The sequence below is a fragment of the Malus domestica genome, chromosome 05 (genome assembly GCF_042453785.1).
Source record: "Malus domestica chromosome 05, GDT2T_hap1".
NCBI lineage: Eukaryota > Viridiplantae > Streptophyta > Magnoliopsida > Rosales > Rosaceae > Malus > Malus domestica.
Genome location: NC_091665.1, coordinates 4,857,622 through 4,879,857, shown reverse-complemented (window position 1 = coordinate 4,879,857; position 22,236 = coordinate 4,857,622). Strand labels below are relative to the sequence as shown.

At 37.1% G+C, this 22,236-nt stretch overlaps 3 protein-coding genes and 1 long non-coding RNA gene across 6 annotated transcripts; 3 read left to right on the top strand and 1 right to left on the bottom strand.

Annotated features, from left to right (window-relative positions):
• Positions 1-3,599: 3,599 nt before the first annotated feature.
• LOC114825200 (uncharacterized) lies at positions 3,600-4,279 on the top strand. Its single transcript, XR_003773859.2, has 2 exons — positions 3,600-3,916; positions 4,025-4,279. It is a non-coding gene; the product is annotated as an uncharacterized lncRNA (long non-coding RNA).
• Positions 4,280-10,197: 5,918 nt separating this feature from the next.
• Positions 10,198-10,626, top strand: LOC139196009 (uncharacterized). The gene has a single exon (XM_070821672.1). It carries the CDS (start codon positions 10,198-10,200, stop codon positions 10,624-10,626), a length of 429 nt encoding a protein of 142 aa, XP_070677773.1.
• Positions 10,627-14,181: 3,555 nt separating this feature from the next.
• Positions 14,182-18,963, top strand: LOC103411853 (protein FAR1-RELATED SEQUENCE 6-like). The gene is made up of 7 exons (XM_029102219.2): positions 14,182-14,282; positions 14,902-14,987; positions 15,827-18,168; positions 18,242-18,340; positions 18,486-18,557; positions 18,639-18,752; positions 18,871-18,963. The coding sequence occupies exons 2-7, from the start codon at positions 14,906-14,908 to the stop codon at positions 18,961-18,963; spliced, it is 2,802 nt and encodes a 933-aa protein (XP_028958052.1). The 5' UTR covers positions 14,182-14,282; positions 14,902-14,905.
• A 358-nt stretch (positions 18,964-19,321) lies between these two features.
• Positions 19,322-21,324, bottom strand: LOC103411790 (uncharacterized). Of its 3 annotated transcripts, none has more exons than XR_003773042.2 (3): positions 20,582-21,324; positions 20,054-20,207; positions 19,322-19,661 (listed from the first exon to the last, which is right to left on the bottom strand). XR_003773042.2 is itself a non-coding variant. In XM_029101880.2 (3 exons), exons 1-3 carry the CDS (start codon positions 20,714-20,716, stop codon positions 19,481-19,483), a joined length of 525 nt encoding a protein of 174 aa, XP_028957713.1. In that variant the 5' UTR covers positions 20,717-21,324; the 3' UTR covers positions 19,322-19,480. The 3 variants fall into 3 exon arrangements, 1 of the variants encoding a protein (XP_028957713.1); XR_003773043.2 differs by having other exon boundaries at positions 20,054-20,302; positions 20,582-21,299; XM_029101880.2 differs by having other exon boundaries at positions 20,054-20,262.
• Positions 21,325-22,236: the final 912 nt, after the last annotated feature.

The window sequence follows — 22,236 nt, the reverse complement described above, 5'->3', positions numbered from 1 at the left end:
TTCTCAAAGAAGCTCCTGAATTGTTCCAAAGGTTCCAAAGGCTCTGACTTCTCAAGAACACCCACTACACTAGCGAAGGGTAAGTTCACAGTCAAGACCATGGATTTTGTTGCACTCAATGATGGGGAATGTAGGCATATTTTCACTATTATATAGCAATCATATGATGTCAATGCTAAATTATCAGTGTTCTCCCAAATAGGTGACTTAGTAATGAGTTTAACGTGCTGATATATGATATACAAATAAATGCAAAGAATCAGGTATTAACTTTTTCTGTTGGTTTTAGCCCCAGGATATGTGTTCAAGGGGCTTTGCCTTTTAGTTTGAGTCTATAAACCCTGGTTTCATGAATGGAATGCAGGTAATGTTATATGCTTGAGAACACGTGATTAAAATTCTCTAATTTCCTATATTTCTAAGTGCTAGACAAATTTATAGCATGTTTTTAAAAGCAGAAAGGTTGTGTCCCACCCACCTTTTCATCTAAATTTCTGATTATCCTAATTAAGGTTTTCTTAATTAATTATGCTTAAATATTGATCAGTTCTAAATTCAATTGCTATTGGTGTTTATAATTATTGATGAGAGTACCAAAAAAGCAGCGGTTGTTGATCCAGATAAACTTCAGAAGGTTCTAAAAGCAGCCCAAGAACATGGTATCGGTATCAAGATCATCCTCACAACTCGCCACCATAGTTAGAGAAATCGTCGGGATTGCAGGGAGAGAGAGATAGGGAGGGGTGGGGGTGGCGAACAGTGGCAAGTTAGGTTCGTGTATGCGGGATTAGCTGTCAGGTTCGTGTATGCGGGATGTGCTGTCCTTCGTCCATCCTGTGTCTGCATGTCCTCATTCACAAGGTAAGTACCATTTTTATACTTGATTTTCTACTGTTTGGTATGGTTTTAATTCTCCCTGCCATTTTTATATTCGTGCATGTCCTGATTGAAAAGCCAAGAAATCATTTTGAAATCTTTTGTCTACTGCTCATAGTCGCGTGTATGTTCTTCTCCAACCCCACCTCTCTTTCATCAACAAAGCTTGATAATTTGTTTTTTTTTTTTTGGAAAATTTTCCGATTTTGATTTTATTTAATTTTTTTTGTTTGTTTTGTTTTTGTTAATTGCAGCTGCCAGTAGCAATTTTCCCAGTCCACATGCCCTCGATGCAGCTCATGCTACTGTTCCATGCACCGCTACAAGGTATGCATGCTGATTTGTACATATTCTTATTTATTTTATTTTGTAATATTGAGCAAAATCAAACATTTGATCACCTTCTTTTGATTTTGGGTTTGGTGGGTTTGATGCGTTCTGATATAATTATTTGGTTTTGGTTGATCTGAAATTGGTGATTGCATAACACGTTGGAATGTGAATTTTCATGCATTTTGTAATTCTGAGTCTGTGTTTGGATGCTTTAATATGTTGGATTACCTTAGATATTGGCCCTCCGCGACTCCCTTGATTTATGCATGATGGAACTAATTTACTTTAGAATAGATAATTTTTCTGGTCTTCTTACTTTTGTTGGAATGTTGTTACTGTAATCTGTTAATTTTGGATATTTGTTTGTCATGGGTTCTGTAAAAGTAGACTCCAGTTGTGTCCTATCTGGTTTTTTGATTATTTTCTCAATTAGGCTTATTTCTTACCAATTTCCTTTGAGATTTGTGCATGTGTGTTTGTTAATGCTCTGTTTCTTCATTTTTACAGGAAATGGAATTGCTCTCTTCCTCTTCTTGGCAACCACGTATGCCCTTTCTCTCTCAAATTCTTTCATTTAGGGTCTAAAGTTGATGCCTTTTTGCCTAAAATATCATGTTGTTAAATGGGTTACGATATTTTGATTCTCTGCACATTTTGCATAGTGCAAAAAGCAAAATCTCTCTCTCTCTCTCTCTCTCTCTCTCTCTCTCTCTCTCTCTCTCTCTCTCTCTCTCTCTCTCTCTCTCTCTCGCTTTTTGTGGCTAAAGATCATGTCTTTTGTGTCATAAATTTGTTTTTGTTACATGGGGTTATGTATATCTTTTGGATAATAAAAAAAAATTGAATCTTTACTAGGTTTCTTTAAATTTCTTTGAATTCTGCTTTGTAATTTTGGTTTAGAAATGTGTAGAATTACATTTAAGAGGATCATAAGGAAGAGAAGCAAAGATCAGTTCTCAGGCATTCCCTACGTGAGATGACTATGCTTAACTGCCTACTTTCCACTTGGTATGCCGTTTTGCTTCTCACTCCTTCAACTGCTCTCTCTCGCTCTCTCTCTCTCTCTCTCTCTCTCTCCCCTCTTTGCTGTGTATTGCCTAATTAATTATTTACATTTGTTTATTTATCTCTGTAAAGCTTTCATGCTTGGATTTTAAACATATGATTCAATTAGAAACCTTTATAATGTTGATGGTAGTAGAACATTCAACAGATATATATTCAACATTAGGTGGCTCTGGCAAAATCATATAGACTAAGATTTGGTAATATATGGAGGTGAGACGAGCTATTTCATTCCGAACTAAGACCTAAGAATCTTCGCAATTCTTATCCTTTAAATTTGTATTTTTTTTAAATATTTATTAGTTTTTTGGTGATGCAGATACATGAACATGTTCAAAGGGAAATCATGAACCATAGATCACTGAAGCATCCGAATATCATTTGATACAAAGAGGTTAGTGATCATAAACTATTTTCATTTTGTATTATTTTAAAAAATATATTTTTTTTTGGTGATGCAGATGGATGAACATGTTCAAAGGGAAATCGTGAACCACTGATCCCTAAAGAATCCGAATATCATTCGATTCAAAGAGGTCAGTGATCATAAACTATTTCGTTTTGTATTTTAAGAGGATGAATTTGGCAAGTTTTGTTTGAATTTTGTATGAGGATCTGCTGGGGTTGGTTGGATGACGACAGAACATGCTAAATTTGGCCTTTGGTGTGCTTAAACTAGTACAAGGGATGGTTGGAACTTTGAACCCGGAATGTAGTAGGACTAAGAGAAATGCCCTACCCACCAGGGCAATCCACCAACTTGAGGAATTGTTGTTAAAATTACACTGCTAAAAATATGAGCTTTACTTCATGATTTTGTGTCTTATTCATGCAGTTACGCTTGAAATAGTTGGTTCCCGCCGCAACTCACGGGCTTATTTTCTAGTATGAACTATTACAAGCTTGAGTACAGTTGTTTCCGAACATAGCAAAACCATCTGCTGCCATGTTAGCCTCTCGAAATATAGAATTTATAGTATAGTTAGGAGTTTGATGTAGTAGGTGCCAAATGTTCTTTAGAATATATGAAATTTGTCAAGAAAATTGAATATCTTTCTTATTTGTTTTATCAAGGTCTTCCAATCACCTTCAATGTCAATTTTAGGATAACGCATTCAAACTGCCCAATGGATGAAAGCCCTTTTCAATGTTGTGGCCTCTGCTTGCAAAACAAAAAAGAAGCCTGAAGGAAGTATTCCTTAACTTTTTTTTTATTTTTTAAATAACCAAAATCATCTACATTAAGGGAGAGAGCTTGGCTTAACTTCACAACTCGCTAACTTTGAGAAGTTATCAATAATAGCCAAAATTTAACACCTAATTTCATAAATGTCACTTTTTCTAAAATCTTTCAAAAATAACATAAAACCCACTTAAATAGACTTAAATACCCTCAAAATTAAAACCAAATAAAATAAGGATGTAGTTGGTAATGTAATGAAAAAAAATCTGAATTGTGGCCTCTTCTAACTACATAGTTTTTCAATGAGGAAAAATAGTCAATGGCAGACAAATTGGGATCTGAGGTTAGCAATCCTTCTTATATACGCATTTGATAAGGAAGATAACTTTTGGCAGCTGTACGGTGTTTTTCTACGTACCCAATGCAGATGATTGCCCTAGTCTGCTTCTAGCTAGTGAGGTAGATTAATTTACAGAACATAAATATTCATTGTTTCAAAATTTTCTTGTAAAAAATTTGGATAATTTATTCATGCTTATCTTTACTTCTGCTCCATATATGTTATAGGTGGAGCTTTCAGAACTGCAGGATCCCAATCTTGCTTCAACTATGAGAGAACAGCAACATCGAGCCTTAATTTTGGGAAAAAATTGGGTATTAATCAGCCTGTATATCTTGTTATCATTATGCAGAAAAAAATTGATTACCATATGTTTTAACTCATTTGTGCACTGAGTATGGCACAAACAAACTAGAATTGGTGCGCTTGTTCAAGATGCAAATATACTAATGGAGCAAATGGAGAAACAACAATTCATTCCAGGCATCAGGAATGTCAGGAATACACTATGACTGCAATCATGCATCCCAACTTTCTTGAATTTCTTCTATATATGGATGTCGATTTTGAAGGTATTTAGGCCTATTCATGTGAGTTTTCTGTTATATTTGAAAGTTTTTATAAAAAGTAACATTTATGAAATTTGGTGTTAAATTTTGGCTATTAATGATAATTACTCGCTAACTTTTCTTAACTTATGATAACAAAATAAAGAAAGTGATAACAATTAAATAGAATTTATATTTTTGATCTTCTATACTATATGCTATAAATAACTTCTTAAAGGGTTTAGGCGTATATAACAAGTTAGGTTTGTTTTAGAATAGGTGCAGCGCGACATACGATTTTGATTATGCCATCCGAACTTCAACAAAAGTAGGTATCATTCCCATTTTTTCTTAATAAAGAATATTTAAATTATCGATGGTGTTTTTTTTTTCTTCGTTTTTGAAGAGAAACGATAGCATTTTATTCAGAGGGAAATAGATCAAACTACATCAAGGAGGGCCTCCACAATGACATCTGGAGGCTCCTCAAACCAACCAAACTCATTGGAAAAAGAAACAGCCAACTTGGCCATACAATAAGTTAATATACGTTTACAATGATATAAACACATTATTAATTACCGCTCAATAGTCTTTTTTTAAGGGTAATATTACATAAAACAACCTCAACTATGGTTCGAAATACAATCTCATACCTCATGTTTTAAACATTGCAATATCATACCTTAACTAGGGTAATATTAATTTCTTTTCACTCTCCGTGTTACTGTCTCTCAACCTCTCCCTATCTCCCAACTCTCTCATCCCTCTCCTTTCTACAAAAGCAGAAAATTTATGTAGCACAGATACGGACACGAATAAGGCGATACGGCTATTTTCAAATATTAGGGTACGATATGGCATGAATACGTTAATTAAAAATATACATTGATGTATATTAATAAATATATTAATAATTGTATATAAATATATACGGCATGGACGCCAAAAAATATGCATTATTTTCTAATATAAATATAAATGGCCTTATTTTCTCATAAAACAGAAGCCCTGGTTTGAAAATAAAATATCATGTGACTTCAAAAAGACCCCACAATAGAATCTGCCGTCGTCGCTTTTTTCCAATTGCACATCTCGCTGTTTCGACACTCTTCTACAGAGAGCTCTTTCTCCCCTTCCTTTGGTTAGATCATTTCATCGTCAAGCTGCTTTTGTTGTGTATTCAAAATGTCGGATTCGCGTAACAAAAGCGTATTGACAACGTATCCAGATGTCCACTGGTAAACAGATACGTTCTGATACGTATCATCAGCGTGTATCAGGTGCGTATTGTATCCTAGATTGTATTTGATATGGGATACACTCTTAAGCTGGCGTGTCCGGGCTTCATAGCAGAAAACGACGGCGTCTGTCATCGAAGCTAAACTACCACCCACCGGTAATAGCGGGTTGAATTTGTAAAGACCCTTTCTCATTTCTCTCTCTTCTCTATTTCTTTCTCTAAAACTCTACAATCTTCATCTCCACTCTAAAATCCTAAACGCCATTTTCTCTGATGCAGTCTCGTCTTTTTTGTCGTTGTCTGTCCACCAACATGGCCACAACTTCCTTTCAACTTCCGATTTCTTCACATTTGCTGAGATTTTCACTGATTGTTGTCGGAATGGCCTATGAGAGTATCAGTGTCTCTTCAGGTCACCCTATCGTTTTAGGCTCTGAGTCTGAAATTGGTGCTTCATCAACATCAACGGTATAATTTGGTTGCCAATCTAGAACTTGGGATTTGCGATTACCAGCTAGGGTTTCTAAATGTCTGTCTCCAAGAAGCCGAGATATGAATTTTGAAATTAGGGCTGTTTGGTTTCTATAGGAAAACAAAGTTCGAGCTCTGTATTTTGGGTAGTTAAACAGAGGATTAACTGAGAAATTTACGATTTTGTGTATTGATTACCGACTACGGTGGTGGTAGTTTGGTTTTAACAGTATAGGGAAAGGTTGAGAGACAGTATAAGGAATAGTAGAAGCCAAACTACCACCACCGTAGCCGGTAATCAATACACAAAATCATAAATTTCTTAATTAATCCTCTGTTTGGCTACCCAAAATACAGAGCCCAAACTTTGTTTTCCTATAGAAACCAAACAACCCTAATTTCAAAATTCATATCTCGGGTTCTTGGAGACAGACATTTTGAAACCCTAGCTGGTAATCACAAATCTCAAGTTCTAGACTGTCAACCAAGCGATACTGTTGATGTTGATGAAGCACCGATTTCAGACTCGGAGCCTAAAACGACAACGTGACCTGAAGAGACACTGATACTCTCATCAACATCGTCTACTAGAAGGCCATTCCGACAACAATTAGTGAAAATCTCGGCAAATGTGATGAAATTGGAAGCTGAAATGAAGTCGTGGCCATGTTGGCAGCCAGACGATGGCGGAAAAGACGAGACTGCATAAGAGAAAATAGCGTTTAGGATTTTAGATAGAGAGAGTGAAGGTGAAGATTGTAGAGTTTTAGAGAGAGAAATAGAGAAGAGAGAAATAAGAAACGGAGAGGGAATGGATTCAGGGATTTTGGTGGAGGGGCGGGTAGTTCGAATTGTTTATATAGTGAGGGGAGGTTAGTGCTGAATGGGTGATTGGTTTTCACGAGGATCGGTAATGTGTATGATTGGGCGTCAGTTGGATTGATTTGGTCCATATGGACATGTGGTGGCGGTTGGATTTACTGGATACTGGAGTACATAGAGCCCTCCCTTAAATAAAACTCATAGGTTTGAGATCAGATTACACACGGATTCGGCTTTCCATCAGTCCATCTCTCTCCCAAGTCCCAACATCTTATTCTTATACGATAAATTATTTAGTATATTGAGAATACGATCGATACATTAAGTATTATAATAAAAGTGGTTAAATTGTTTTTTAAATATTTAACCATTTGTCTTATGACATTTGGTATACCGAACTGGATACTAGACACACTAAAAAAAATCTCTCTTTATATACAGAAGTGGGACCACTTCATTCACCCTTTGTTATTTCAGAACATAAAGCGATGAAGGTGAGTCCCAATGGGCGGCCAATTGGGTTTATATCCAAGATAAAAGAACCAGCATATGCATCACCGCTTCCCACCCTCCCAGAATGGAGGGACACAAACCAATTATACACTTTAGAATGATCTCTGTTTGTGTGCATTGTTAGGTTTAGTGGGAAATGATCCACGCTGGATCCCTTATCTAGGGATCCTAAGGATCCTTTGATCGTGATCGTGACCGTTCATCGTGCGGTCAGTTTTTATTAGGTACTATTTATATTTAATTTTAAATTTTAAAATGATTTCTGACCGTACGATGTACGATAAATGATCACGATCACGGGATCCTTAGGATCCCTAAGAAAAGGATCTGGCAAGGATCCTTTTCTAGGTTAGTCGTTCGTACTTGACAGTTGATTGAAAATGAACTATATGGGCGTTAGACCATCTCCAACCGAAGGGTTCAGAGGGCCAGAGGGCCTAAAATAGCCCGAAAATTGTCTCTAATTGAGGGCCAGGCCAAAGGGCTCGTGGGCCCCACTGGACAAAAAAGGGCTAAAGGGCCAATCGGCTGACCATATTCAGCCAGCTAGCCCAATTTGTCCTTTTTTTTTTTAATTTCTAATTTTTTTCCTACACCATTTCTCACATATTTTTCACCATTCCATATTATCTTACCTAATTTTATTTCAATTCTTCACATTCCATACTATAGCCCTTTGGCCCTCGGTTGGAGACAATTTTTTGTGACAGGGCTAAAACGAGCCCTATGGCCATTTGGCCCTCGGTTGGAAATGATAAGAAATATGACCTTGCACTGTTTATTAAAATTTAAATTTCTTGGAGGGCCAAAGGGCTAAAACGATCCCTCTGACCCTCATTCGATTGGAGATGGTCTTAATGGCCAAATATCACTTATGTGACATAAGACTAAAAAAACATATCAGAAAAGTTAATTATTAATTTTGTGAATAGCATTTCTATGGTAAATAGTGATTTTTTATATTTTAACATCTTCCATTTTTGGTTGAAAGGACGAGACGACCAACTTACTACGTTGTTGCAAAAAATGATGATTTTGGCGTTTTAATTGTTGTAAACATTCCTAGTTTAAGTGTGATTGTATAAATCCTAGATTAGATTTGATTTTAGTTATCCTTTCCTATATGGACTTGTATTCCTTGGGGATGAAGGAATATCTTCTCTCCTTTTACTACCATAAATAAAGGCACTATGTGGGCACCAGCTAGGCGCTGTAGGCAGTCTAGACGGCGCTAGGCAGCGCTCTAGGCGGTCTGAAATTCTTGTCGTCGCACAAGGTGCTCTGCAACTCTCGCCACCACCGAAGGCTCTGCAAGACTGCAACTCTCTTGCCTCGAACTCTCGTAGCATCTGCAACTCCAAGTTTCCAACACCTGCATCGCATCTCGCACCTCGCATTTGGCATCTGCACCTGCATCGGAAACTATGGCTGCTTGCTAGAGATTTCTGGAAAAACTCAAAGAAGAGAGAGTGCGAAAAGAGAGAGAGGGGGAGGCTTAAACATTTGAATATGTGGTGGTGCAAGTGCAACCGTGCAAGTTGAGGACTGGGAATCCAAGGTCAAAAGCATGGTTTTAGAACTATGGACTCTGACATGGTTTTAATTATGAAACCACAAGGTGGACAGGTGATGTGAAAGAGTAGAGGTGAGGTGGACGGTTTCATGGTTTTAGTAATGAAAACCACCCACCATATGGGTTTTTTATATTTTTAAAAGTTTGGTGTGTGTGTATATATATATATACACACACACATATATAAATCTTATATAAATTATAAATTATTTAGTTAATATTTTGTATTTTTTCCTAGGCAAGTATATCATATATGTACAAAAAACATTCACATATGTATCTTCTTTTATAAGAAATAACATATAAGTCAATAATTATTTACATTTGATATAATAAATTTAATTAATTCATAAAATATATTAAAAAATTACCTAAATCCGCCTAGGACCCGCCTAGCCACCTAGGCGCTAGGCGCTAGCCCGCTTCCCGACTAGCGCCTAGTGTTTTTTAGAACCTTGGTTTGTAGGAGTATATGAACCTGAAGTTCATCATTATTTTGAAACCCGAAGTTTCGTATAAATATGCCTTGTTTGAAAACTTGAAGTTTTTCACTTAAAAACATCACCCATGAAAACTCGAAGTTTTTTCATGCAAAATTAAACCAATACATGTCTATTAGAACCTATATGTTCTACTCCTATGTGAATGGATTGATTTTTTCTCCATTGTGATAGGAACATGTCGAATTTGAACAAACTCGACTTCACCACTTTGGAGGTCTCTGGAAGGAACTACCTCAAGTGGGTTCAAGATGTGAAGCTCCACCTCACTGCAAAGAACTTGCGTCCTACTATTGAAGAAGCGATGGACGATCCTGTTGGCGAAGCTGAAAAAGTCATTGCTCTGATCTTCATCCGAAGACATATCCATGACTCCTTGCAAACTGAATATCTTGCCGATGAGGATCCACGTGCACTATGGGTCGCTTTGGCTGATCATTTTGATCACCAAAAAGACATATTCTTGCCTGAAGCAAGACATAACTGGCAGCACTTGCGCTTCCAAGATTTTAAGTTTGTGAATGAATATAATTCTGAAGTTTGTCGAATCCGATCACTTCTCAAGTTTTGCAATGAAACTTTGACAGAAGAGGATCTCCTGGAAAAGACCTATTCGACCTTCTCTGCTTTTAATATTGTCATGCAGCAACAATATAGAGCTTAGAAGTTCACTAAGTTCTCGGATTTGATACCTGTTTTACTTCTCACTGAAAAGCAGAACTAGCTGTTGATGAATAATCATCGAGTTCGACCTACTGGGGCTACTGTCATGCCTGAAGCACATTATAGCACAAACCAATGCCCAAAATGCCAAAAGAAGCGTGCTAGGGAAGCCCAGAAGCCACCCCGCCAAGGTCAACATAGTCAAGGCCAATCCAAGGGAGGAAACAAAGCCCAACAGTGCCCAAACCTCGCTCTCGAGGCCCCGAACTTCAAGAATAAGGGCAAAGCACCTAAAACCATGGATGCAGATATGTGCTATCGTTGTGGTTCAAATGACCATTGGTCCCGTGTTTGCCGAGCTCCTAAAAAGATTGTAGATGAATATCATTCTCGTCATAAGAAGTTTGAATCAAACTTCATGCAAGTGGACGAACCAGAGATTACAAAGATGGAGGTTTCTGACTTTCAAGAGGACACCACGCCTATGGAAGATTAGAATCTTAGACATAGACTTATTTTTTCGTTGAAATAAGACAATTGGGGCCAAATTCCACTAAGTGGCCGAACCCCCCTTTGTTTTTGGTTGATTTTTTGAACAATTTTTCCTTTATCTTTGGATTATTTGTTGATGATTTGTTTTTTGGATATTAAGTTTTAATTAATTACCATCCTTGAAGAAATGAAATTATTTTGAATTGATATTTGTTTTAAGAACTTTTATGCATGTGACCGATTCAAATTAATTTTTCATTCTAGGTATGACTAGTGGGAAAGTTAGTTGTCTGGCAGATAGTGCAACCACGCACAACGTTTTGCGTGAACACATCTATTTCACTAACTTCATATCTAAGAATACACCTCTGACAACCCTCTCAGACCCATCCAACCTGATAGAAGGATATGGTAAGGCACGTTAAATGTTGTCCAATGGTACAATCTTGACCATTGATGAGGCACTATATTCTCCACGTTCCGGAAGAGCGTTGTTAAGTTTCAAGGACATCAGAGATAACAATTACCACGTTGAAACCCATGTAGAAAATGAAGTTGAATTTTTGTGCATAACTTCCTACGAATATGGCCAGAAGCGTATTCTAGAGAAGATGGAGCGTACCCCGAGTGGTCTGTATACTATGACCATACGCTACATAGAATGCCACTATATGGCTGGCCTACTACTGGGACCGCAAACGAAATTACACTTTGGCATGATCATTTGGGACATCTTGGAAGAATAATGATGCGCCGAATCCTCAAATCATCACATGGGCATCCACTAACCTAAAGTTTAGGCCACTAACCCGAACTTTAAGTTCGATCCAAGGAATCGCATGTCAAACATGTTTCATGGGAAAGCTTATCACTAAGCCTTCTTATGACAAGATTAGTTCGAATCCTCTTATTTTTCTACAACAGATTCAAGGGGACACTTATGGACCGATTCACCCTCCATACGGACCATTTATATACTTTATGGTTTTGGTTGACGCTTCCACACGTTGGTCACACGTGTGCTTGTTGTCCACAAGGAATGTTGCATTCTCCAAACTGTTGGCTCAGGTTATCAAGCTCAGGGCTCACCACCCTGATTATTTAATCAAATATATTCGATTGGATAATGCTGGAAAATTCACATCTAAAACTTTTGATGACTATTGCATGTTAGTTGGGGTTGAAGTTGAACATCCCGTACCCCATGTTCACACCCAGAACAGCCTAGCAGAGGCTTTCATTAAGCGCTTACAAATGATTGCTCGATCGTTGGTCATACGTACCAAGCTCCCAATCGTTGCTTGGGGCCATGCAATATTGCACGTAGCAAAGTTGGTCTGCCTGAGGCCTGTTGCGACATAACCATTCAGTGCCTTTCAGTTGGTTACCGGATACGAACCCGACATATCACATATGCGCATTTTTGGTTGTGTGATATATGTGCCAATCTCGTCGCCCTTACGTACAAAAATGGGGCCTTAGCGAAGGATGAGAATCTATGTCGGATATGATTCTCCTTCGACTATCGTTACTTAGAACCCTTGACAGGCGATCTGTTTACCGCTCGTTTTGCGAATTGTCACTTGTATGAGACAGTCTTCCCATTGTTAGAGGGAGATAAGAACGTCAACGTTCCTGAAGAACGACGTGAATTATCGTGGATGACTCCCACTTTGTCTCATTTAGATCCTTGCATCGCTCAATCTGAAACTAAAGTGCAGTGTATATTAGATCTCTAGAGCATAGCTCAGAGCATGCCAGATGCTTTCATCGATCTAGCACGTGTGACAAGATCACACATTCTAGCTTCAAATATGCCTGCAAAGATGGATGTACCAAAGGTACGACGGACTTCCCTCCTGGAAGCTCGGGATGCCAATCTTGGTGATCCACGTACATTAGCGGCTAGCCAATCATCTGCCCCTACACAAAAGCGTGGCAGACCCCTTGGTTCAAAGGATTCACACCCCCAGAAGAGGAAACTCACAACACAAGGTCCTAAAGAGCTTACCGTGAATCCGACTATCGCTTACTCATTCTATCCAACTCATGAGGAAATTCTAGATTATGGAAGCGTCCTTAAAGAGACGAATTCTCCTCCCGAGAATCATGAGATTTCGGTCTATTATGCTAGCTTAGATGATGTGTGGCGTAGAAATGAGATGATTGTCAATGATGCATTAGTATTTACAGTAGCTACTGAGATCATGTTGAGCAATGACATTGAACTACGTTCTGTTGATGAATGTCGACGTAGAACTGATTGGTCAAACTGGAAACAAGCAATCCAAGTCGAACTCGATTCACTTGCAAAACATAAGATGTTTGGACCTGTAGCTTATACTCCTCCACATGTGAAGCCCGTTGGCTACAAGTAGGCTTTCATTCAAAAGTGTAATGAGAAGAACAAAATTGTGCGTTACAAAGCTCGTTATGTTGCACAAGGTTTCTCACAACGCCCCGGGATTGACTATGATGAAACTTATTAACCCGTTATGGATGTGATTACTTTTCACTACCTTATCAGTTTGGTAGTTTTCGAAAAACTAAGTATGCAGCTGATGGACGTAGTAACTGTGTATCTCTATGAGGATCTTGATATGGAAATTTATATGAAAGTTCCCGAAAGACTTACATTGATTGGTTCAAATATCGTTATACTGTTTACGCTAACTTAAACAAATATTTACTAGGTATGTGATTAAAATAAGCAACTCACTTTGACCATAAATAATATGCATACTTGTATATTTCTTTGATTCAGGTGACCATGAGCTGAATGTATTATCTCCAACCCAGAAGTTACTTTTACAACCCGAAGTGAGGAATATGAATTTTGATATGGCAGATCTGGAACTTGTAGGTATTGATTTTAATTAACTCTTTTTAGGTGTAATTTTGGACTGATTATGTTTTGAACTCGACTATATTTGTGTTGGCTTCTGATGAATATTGTAGTCTATGTTAGCTAAGTGAGTCTTTTACTCACTGACATCAAGCTAGATATTATGTCAGGAGTAATGCTATTCATACCATGTTTTTATACCACATTTCTATACCATTTTAGGTGGCATCTGATGTGGACAACCACATTATTTGAAAAATTTGCAAACCCCAAGGAAATGAAGGAGAAAGACTCCTCGTATACCACAATCATCATTTAATTAACTAGTTTTTTCTTAATTATTAGTTTAATAAATAATGAACTAAATTTAAAAATCTGATTAATTCAAATAATGTAGCTGTCCACATCAAATGCCACCTAAGGTGGTATGAAAATGAGGTACAAAAACATGGTATGAATAGCATTTGTTCTTCAACAGTTTTTAGCCATGGTCGCTGTTAATCAGTAATGCTATTCTTACCACATTAATATACCACAGTAGTGTACCACATTATGTGGCATCTGATGTGGCTGTCTACATCATCTAAATTAATCATAATTTAATTTAAATTAAAAACCATTTAATAAACCAATAATAAATAAAAAAAATCTGGAATTAAATGGTGTTTGTGGCATACGAGGAGTCTTCTCCTTCTTTCCTTCCTTCCTTCCTTCCCCGTTGCTTCTTCTCCCGTTTCTTCTCCACGCCATTTTTTTTGTTTCAACTAAATCTCATACGACAAAGATTCATCGACGCTCCCCTATTTGGATTATTGGTAACATTTACCATTACTTTTCAATGAGTTGCATGAAACATTTTATAGGCAGACATATCTTTAACTGATCATTACGCAGTGAGTTCTAGAGGGTCCTAATGCATGATTAAGAATTTAGTTAGTCTTAAATTTCCACAATTTATGGTTTGATTTAGAAGAATATCATCACTGGACCAAAAACCGAACCTACCCAATCTTCGTAGGAGATTATACAGTGTGCCCAAATGACCTGTCTGCTGCTGTTGTCAACTTCTTATATATTAATTGATATCTTCACCAGCAACACCATACTGCTTTGCTCAAATGCTTGCCTGCAAATGTTATAAGGAAAAGTCACCGGAATTGGTTTTGTAAAAGGACCAAAGGGGCAAAACTAGAACCAAATAAATGCATTCAGTGTATACTAGCTAGCTACGGCATGTGATTTTCGTACTTCTGGTTTCTTCTTTCGCACTCTTAGTTTCCTTGTTTGCGCTTTTTATGGATAGTGTTATTCACGCTCTATTTTTACTTGTCATTATTTTTCAATGAGTTTATATATTTTTTTAGTCTGTTTTATTCTCCTTTTTCTTTCTATTGATCTCCATTGGACTATTTACCTAAACCTTTTTGTTCATAGAAAAATGACACTGGGGGTTGAAGAAGAACCCGAAAAATTGGAGGACACTAACCACGTGATGATTATTAGCAGCCCCATATATGAAGGTAATTATTTTTATTATTTATTGGCATTCAGTTTTTACCGCATAATAATTTTAAGCAAGTTACAATTTTTCTATGTCTTATGAGATATTAGTCTATAACTATAGGCTGTTAATTAGCTTATCCAATGCCCTCCCCAGTAATTGTCAACAAGGAGGTTCCATGAATTCTGTATTTGCTTCATACAAACTTCTCATCATTTTATTTTTCCGCATGGAAACTCTGTTTCAGCTACTGTTTTTGCTCGATTCGGTGCGCCGTTGAACTCTCCATTGAACTTTATTGTTGGATTTATGTATGTCTGTTGTCATTGAGGATGTATTTCTCTTGGTGAATTCCTGTTTATTGTGTGCAACAAAATACATGAACTGCATACTATGAGTTAATGATATAAACATTACTTATGCATAGAAGTAAAAGGTGGACAACAATTAAGGTCTGTAAGCAATGCATTTTGTACACCCTGTTGTGGAGTTTCGCAATAACCTTGAACTCTAATCGTTTAGGTTTTGTTTTTGTTCTAGTATCTGTTCTTATTTTCAGAAAAGTTGAAGTGATTAGGGTTGCTCCTTCCAGTCGACCACGTTATTCTAGACAACGTTTGGGGGGGGGGGTGCTCTTGGTGCTCGTATGAACCTATTTGACCCTTTTCACTTACCAGTCTCTGTACAATTTAAATTTTCTATCTAAAACACTTAATTTTGTTGTGGGGTTTGTTTTTTCAGCCATTACAGTGCATACACTAGAATTAAGAGACTTGCACATATGGCTAGTGTATTTACATTGATAGTATGGTGTAATATATAAACTTGTATAATTATGTTTTATATTTTATGTTTTAGGAACAGGGAGTTCTTCTAATGAATTTACTGAAGAAGATGATGTAGTTGAAATGAGTTCTTGTAATGAAACTGAAAGCGATGGGGTTCATACAATTGAAACTTGTACTGAAAGTACTGAAGAAGATGATGTAATTGAAGCAACTTTTGATGCCACTGAAGTAGAAAGCAATGGGGTTCACGCAGTGGAAAATAATGAGATTAACATGGAGAACACAATGGATGTGGAAGAAAAGGTCCAAGAGCCTCAAGTTGGAATGATCTTTGACAACGCGGATCAAGTGGCTACATATTACAAGGAATATGGGAGACAATCAGGATTTCCAATGATAAAGAGATCATCAACGAAGGGAGATGATGGAAAATTGAGGTATATTACTATGTGTTGCGCTCGATCAGGTACATCAAAAAATACTTCAAGTAATCCTCTTAAGCCATATCCAAGTATAAAGAATGATTGCAAAGCTCAACTAAGGGCAGGTTTATACTTGGGTGAGAAGTGGCGAGTGAATTCTGTAAAGCTTGACCATAATCATGGGTTGAGTCCAACAAAAACTCGTTATTGGAAGTGTTTTCGGGAAGTTAGTTCTTTAGTAAAAAAGAAGCTTGAAGTGAATGATAAAGCTGGAATAAGGGTCAACAAAAGTTATAATTCAGTGGTGGTTGAAGTTGGAGGGCATGAGAACATGAAGTGTTTAGAAAAAGACTGTAGAAATTATATTGAAAAGGTAAGGCGCTTACGACTTAGAGAAGGAGATGCCACTGCAGTTCAAAACTACTTTGTAAGCATGCAAGGTCAGAATGCAAATTTCTTCTATGCAATTGATTTGGACAAAAATGGTCGTTTAAGAAATATATTTTGGGCAGATGCAAGGAGTAGGGCGACATATGAAGAATTTGGTGATGTTGTAACATTTGACACAACGTACTTGACTAATAAGTACGATATGCCATTTGCTCCATTTGTGGGAGTTAATCATCACAGGCAATCAATTTTATTGGGATGTGGATTGATTTCAAGGGAAGATAATGACTCCTTTATTTGGTTGTTTAGGACCTGGCTTGCTTGTATGTCTGGTCATGCTCCAAGTGGAATAATTACAGATCAAGACAAAGCTATGAAAAAAGCGATTGAAGTTGTTTTTCCTAATACTCGACATCGGTTGTGCTTGTGGCATATAATGAAAAAGGTTCCTGATAAGCTCAAAAGTTATAAGGAATATGAATCCATGAGCTCTTCGTTAGATAACATTGTTTATGACTCAATAACTTCTGAAGATTTTGAGGAACGTGGGGCTGAGATGATTGGAAAATATAAGTTTAAAAAGCAAGCACGTAAATGGTTAAAAAGCTTGTATGCAGAGAGACATCATTGGGTGCCTGTGTATGTGAAAAATAAATTTTGGGCTGGAATGTCAACGACACAAAGGAGTGAGAGCATGAATGCATTTTTTGATGGCCACGTGAACTCAAAGACTACTTTAAAACAATTTCTGGAGCAATATGAGAATGCATTAAGGAGTAAAGTGCTAAAAGAGGCCTCTGCAGATTCTGATTCTTTCTCTTCAAATGTTCGTTGTGCAACTCATTATGACATGGAAAAGCAAGTTCAAGCTGTTTACACGATTTCAAAATTCAAGGAGTTCCAAAAGGAATTGACAAGTATAATGTATTGTGACAGGGTTTCAGTTGAAACTGATAATGCAATTTTGGAGTACCAAATAGCTGAGCGTATTCTGATCAAGGAGAACAAAAAGAAGACTGTCATTTTCAAGGTCCAGTTTAATGAGCGTGAGATTGAAGTTAATTGCAATTGCTGCAAGTTTGAGTTTAGAGGTATATTATGTAGACATGCGCTTTATGTTTTAGTTCATCATGACATTGACTTTATGCCAGATAAGTATATCATTCGGAGATGGAGGAAGGATGTGAAAAGATGCCACACAAGGGTTAGGATAAGTTATAGTAATTGGGTTGCTACACCTGAAGCACAAAGATCTGATATGATGCAGAAAACCTTTGATGACATTAAGGAATTAGCCAATGATTTTGATGATAAGTGTATGCTTGTGGTGAGATGGATGCATAAACTAAAGGAGCAAATATGTAAACATGATGGAGCGGCTAGTAGCACTCAACCAACACCACAGTCACCTGTTGCTATGAACTCCGATCCTCTTCCTAACCCAAGTCAGCGTATACTTACGCCATTGTCGGCTAGAGGTAAAGGTTGTCCACCATCAAAGAGGAAACAATCCAAGACTGAGCAAGTAATCAAAAGAAGACAAAAAAGACAGAAAAAGATTACATCTCGTAAGGACAATACAGATGAGGAAAGAACACAGGTAACAAACATATTTGTTTTATATAAGTAATAAGTTGATAAATCATAACATGTTTCACTTGCGACTTTTGTAGAAATCCATAGAAAGTGATGCAATATGCCATATTGATGGTCCACCTCCTTGTAGAAGTGATAACATAATTGCAACACAAGAGAGTAATGTCATTGTGGAGGTATGCGATAAATATATTCATCTTCTTGTTATCTTTTTCCTTAGTTAATAATCATTGTCATTATAATTACTATACTTACTCTTTGTAATCGTAATTACATACTTACTCTTTGTAATTGTAATTACTTTTATTCTTTGGGATTTAGCATTCTCATCTTACACAAGGAGTTCAAATTTGCATGCCTGCCAACCAATATCCTATTTTTCCCCATGCTAATGTAAGTTGTGCATTTTGTCCTATTGATAGTGATTTTGAATTGCTTTTGTGTTAGCTATTGAATAAATATTACCTATTGCAGGAAAACATGGCTTTGTTATTGGGACTCAGTCAAGGTAGTCATCCAAACCCGTTGTACAAAGAGTCTGAGATTGGAAATATAAGTTATCCTACTATGCATGGAAATTATGTCCAAGTAAACATTGAGAAGATGCATATAATCCTTTTGTTGAAATTAATTAAATATTTATTTACATCACATAGTATAATGCTCTATCTGTAGTTCTTATGGTTTTTTTTTTCTCTTTATTTAGGGTCAACAATATCCATATTGGAATGGAGGTTATAGTATGTACAATATGCATAGCTCTACTTCAAGAGGAAATGATGACCAAGAGCTCAACTAAGCAATGGAAGCAACAATGAAAGCAATTTCTTTATGCAGTTTGAGTTTTTGTGGTTTTGGATCCTCTGTCTTCTAAACATAGACTTCAATGCATTTCAAATATTTTGTAACAGCTGCCAGTATGCAGACATGTTGCTCTTCTAATTCTTGTTGTACTGAAAGCGGAGTTTAATCAAATTCTTAAAAGGAGCATATGTTTAATCAACGAAATTGAAAAACGAAATGCCTATATCATAACACCGCTTTCTAAAGCTATAAACCAGAAACCAATTTCTTCCAAGATTCAATCTTGCAATCTTGCAGCAACGCTTATAGCTCAAGAAGAATGTAGAGGAAGTTAAGCACAAATATTCATAATCTGATCATGAAAATGTTTATACTTTTTATTCACATTTACAAGTTGTAGAACAATATTGATTCACCTGGTAGATCATCTACTGTATACAAATAGTGTCAAAAAATTGAAGCAAAATCCAAACCAGAAAAATGTACAAAAAATCTTAGAACAATAATGTTCGTCATCTAACTGTAGAAGCAACAGTATAAGCCCACCATTTAAGATTGTCTTTCATGTCAATTTCATCCTCTAATGCAGGAAGCCTCCAATTCATCAATGGCTTCTCTATCTTCCTCTTCTCCCTAACCTCCCAAGCTTCAGAAAGGTACGGCCTTGTAATTGCAGAAGCATAAATGTCCAAACTATTTCAATGCAATACAACACAAAAGTGAAATGAACTAGTAATTCAAAAAACAAAGCATTGTCACTGATAAAATTGATGGAAAACGAATGATCATGCTGATTGTGAGACTATGAATCAGTGTGACTGAGAAAAACAAAGCATTGTCACTGAGAAATTGAGGGAAAACTAAGGAACATGCTTATTCACTATGACTAATGTTCTAAACAATTATGATTACCAAAATTACCAACAAAAGAAGCTGAGAGTTCACAAAATATAAACACAGCAAACGCAACCGAGGACTGCAAATTTGATTCCACAACTCCACAATGGTTATATACAAATCCAATCCAAAAGCTCAACAGAATGCATAACAATGGAAGGATGTATCCAGCTGGGATAAAGAATTACCTACAACCTAAAACCACCATGTTTCCTCCAAGTCTAATCAGAATTTTGCTATCTTCCCCATTTGTAAACGGCACATTTAGGGAATCCCAAATTGTGGAAATAAACTGTTTTGACGACAGCTTCATTAAATCACCAACTTGTGTGGTTTGCCTGCCTGCAGATAACAAGCATATGATCCAGTAGCACTTGTGTTTATCAAACCTTCCCCTCTACAATTAGTCCATGCTCATGCATCAAAATAAAACAAATCTAAAAACGAAAATACATAAGATAATTGACACTCTGTTATAAAAACAAACAGTGGGGAAGGGGGGAGATTCTATGCATTCTAAGAGACCACAACATCATTCAAGCATATTCCAGCGAAAGAGATCCAATTAAATGATGGGAATATCCAATTGAAATGTCTTACAAAAGCCAGATTATTAAATCCTAATCAAAAGTTAAAATTGACAATATACAGAACCTAATTAAGGTTAAGATTCAACTAGAGCCCAGTCTTCAATAACAAGATTTCAAAAACATTACCTTTAAGCCGAAACTAGTGCCTTTCGGCGGATATTTGGAGGAAACATGGTGGTGTACTCGTGGAGGAAACATGGTGGTGTACTCGTAAAGAAAACGAAGCAGAAACGAGCGCACATGTACTCGTAAATTCATCATACTTCTCGGAGTACTGGATCTGACCCATCGTTCAATCCCAAACCGCGAATTCCACGGTCACTTGAAGAAGCCCCAGATTGTGACCTCGCGTTGTGCGACGACAAGATGACGTCGTCAAGGCGGTTTCCTCGAAGTTGTCCTTGATCGCGACCTTGCGCTGCTCAAGCTCGACACGCCTTGGTCTCGTACTCTAGAGTCTGAATTGAGCTTGATGACCTCAGATTTCTTCAGGAGGCTCTGCTCGAGACACTGCCGCTGCGTGCGAGACTCGACCTGGAAGAACGAGACAGCCAGCCGCCGACGTCAAGATTGTGGAGGCTCTGCTCGAGACACTGCCGCTGCGTGCAAGACTCGACCTGGAAGAACGAGACAGCCAGCCGCCGACGTCAAGATTGTGGAGGCTCTGCTCGAGACACTGCCGCTGCGTGCAAGACTCGACCTGGAAGAACAAGACAGTCAGCCGCCGACGTCAAGATTGTGGAGGCTGACGACGAGTTCGACTACTCGATTAGGTTGGAGCAGTTTGAGATTGACGGCGTGGCGAAGGAGATGAAGTAGACGTGTGAATTCTACGGGTTTTTAGGCAATCAGAAGACTCTTCCTATGCCAATTAACATTTAATTTCAGATTTTTTATTTATTATTTATTATTAGTTTATTAAATAGTTTTTAATTTAAATTAAATTATAATTAATTTAGATGATGTGGACAGCCACATCAGATGCCACATAATGTGGTATACTAATGTGGTATATTAATGTGGTAAGAATAGTATTGTTTCGCTGTTAATAGCATTAATTCCATTTGGTCAATTTCTATGGTTTGTCACAAAATAACGTACCTTGGTCTTTGTGTTTGAATACTTGAATCAAAATGAAGATGATAACATTTCTGCACCAAATCTGAACCTTGAGCAATTAGCCGTGTAACCTTATGCAGAGTCTTATGAGTCTGAACAATGTAGTAATGTAGAGTTGGTTGTTTTGGAGGATGGACTTATTTTTAATACTTGTGAACTTATTCTTGATGAGGAATACTTGTATACTTTCCGCATCCATTGTTTGTTGTTTTGGAGGGTGGTGTTGTTATAAAAGAATCATCTTAAGCAAGTGGTGGAAAGACCCTTGAAGCAAATACGAGTCCTCCCACAAAGGTATTCCGTTCTTACTTTCGTTATCCCTTCATTTTTCTTTGCTCTTGTAAATTGTGTGGCTTTTCTTTATCTTTGCATTTGATATTCATGACTTCAGTGAGGGTTCATATACTGGATGTCATCTGGTTAATTCATTTCTGGAGCAGCAAAGATTTGATGAGGTGCAAGGCCTGCTGGGGAAGATGCATCTGTCAAAAAATGTTTGCCTTCAAGTTCTTTTTCGTATTAGAAAGAAGATATGTAACATTACAATATATGTTTGTGAGATTCAGAAAGTGAAAGTTGGTTTCATGGTTGTAGGCTTTCTTCATTTCATGAAAATTTAAATTTTTTCATTTCCTCAATTTAGTTTCAATTTTTCAAATTTT

Coding starts and splice junctions, on each gene's coding strand:
- LOC139196009 (XM_070821672.1), top strand. CDS start 10,198: ATGAATAATCATCGAGTTCGACCTACTGGGGCTACTGTCATGCCTGAA.
- LOC103411853 (XM_029102219.2), top strand. CDS start 14,906: ATGACACTGGGGGTTGAAGAAGAACCCGAAAAATTGGAGGACACTAAC. Junction 18,169..18,241: donor CAGATGAGGAAAGAACACAG/GTAACAAACATA, acceptor CGACTTTTGTAG/AAATCCATAGAAAGTGATGC. Junction 18,753..18,870: donor TGCATGGAAATTATGTCCAA/GTAAACATTGAG, acceptor CTCTTTATTTAG/GGTCAACAATATCCATATTG.
- LOC103411790 (XM_029101880.2), bottom strand. CDS start 20,716: ATGATGAATTTACGAGTACATGTGCGCTCGTTTCTGCTTCGTTTTCTT. Junction 20,263..20,581: donor GCACTAGTTTCGGCTTAAAG/GTAATGTTTTTG, acceptor GACTAATTGTAG/AGGGGAAGGTTTGATAAACA. Junction 19,662..20,053: donor ATGGTGGTTTTAGGTTGTAG/GTAATTCTTTAT, acceptor GCATTGAAATAG/TTTGGACATTTATGCTTCTG.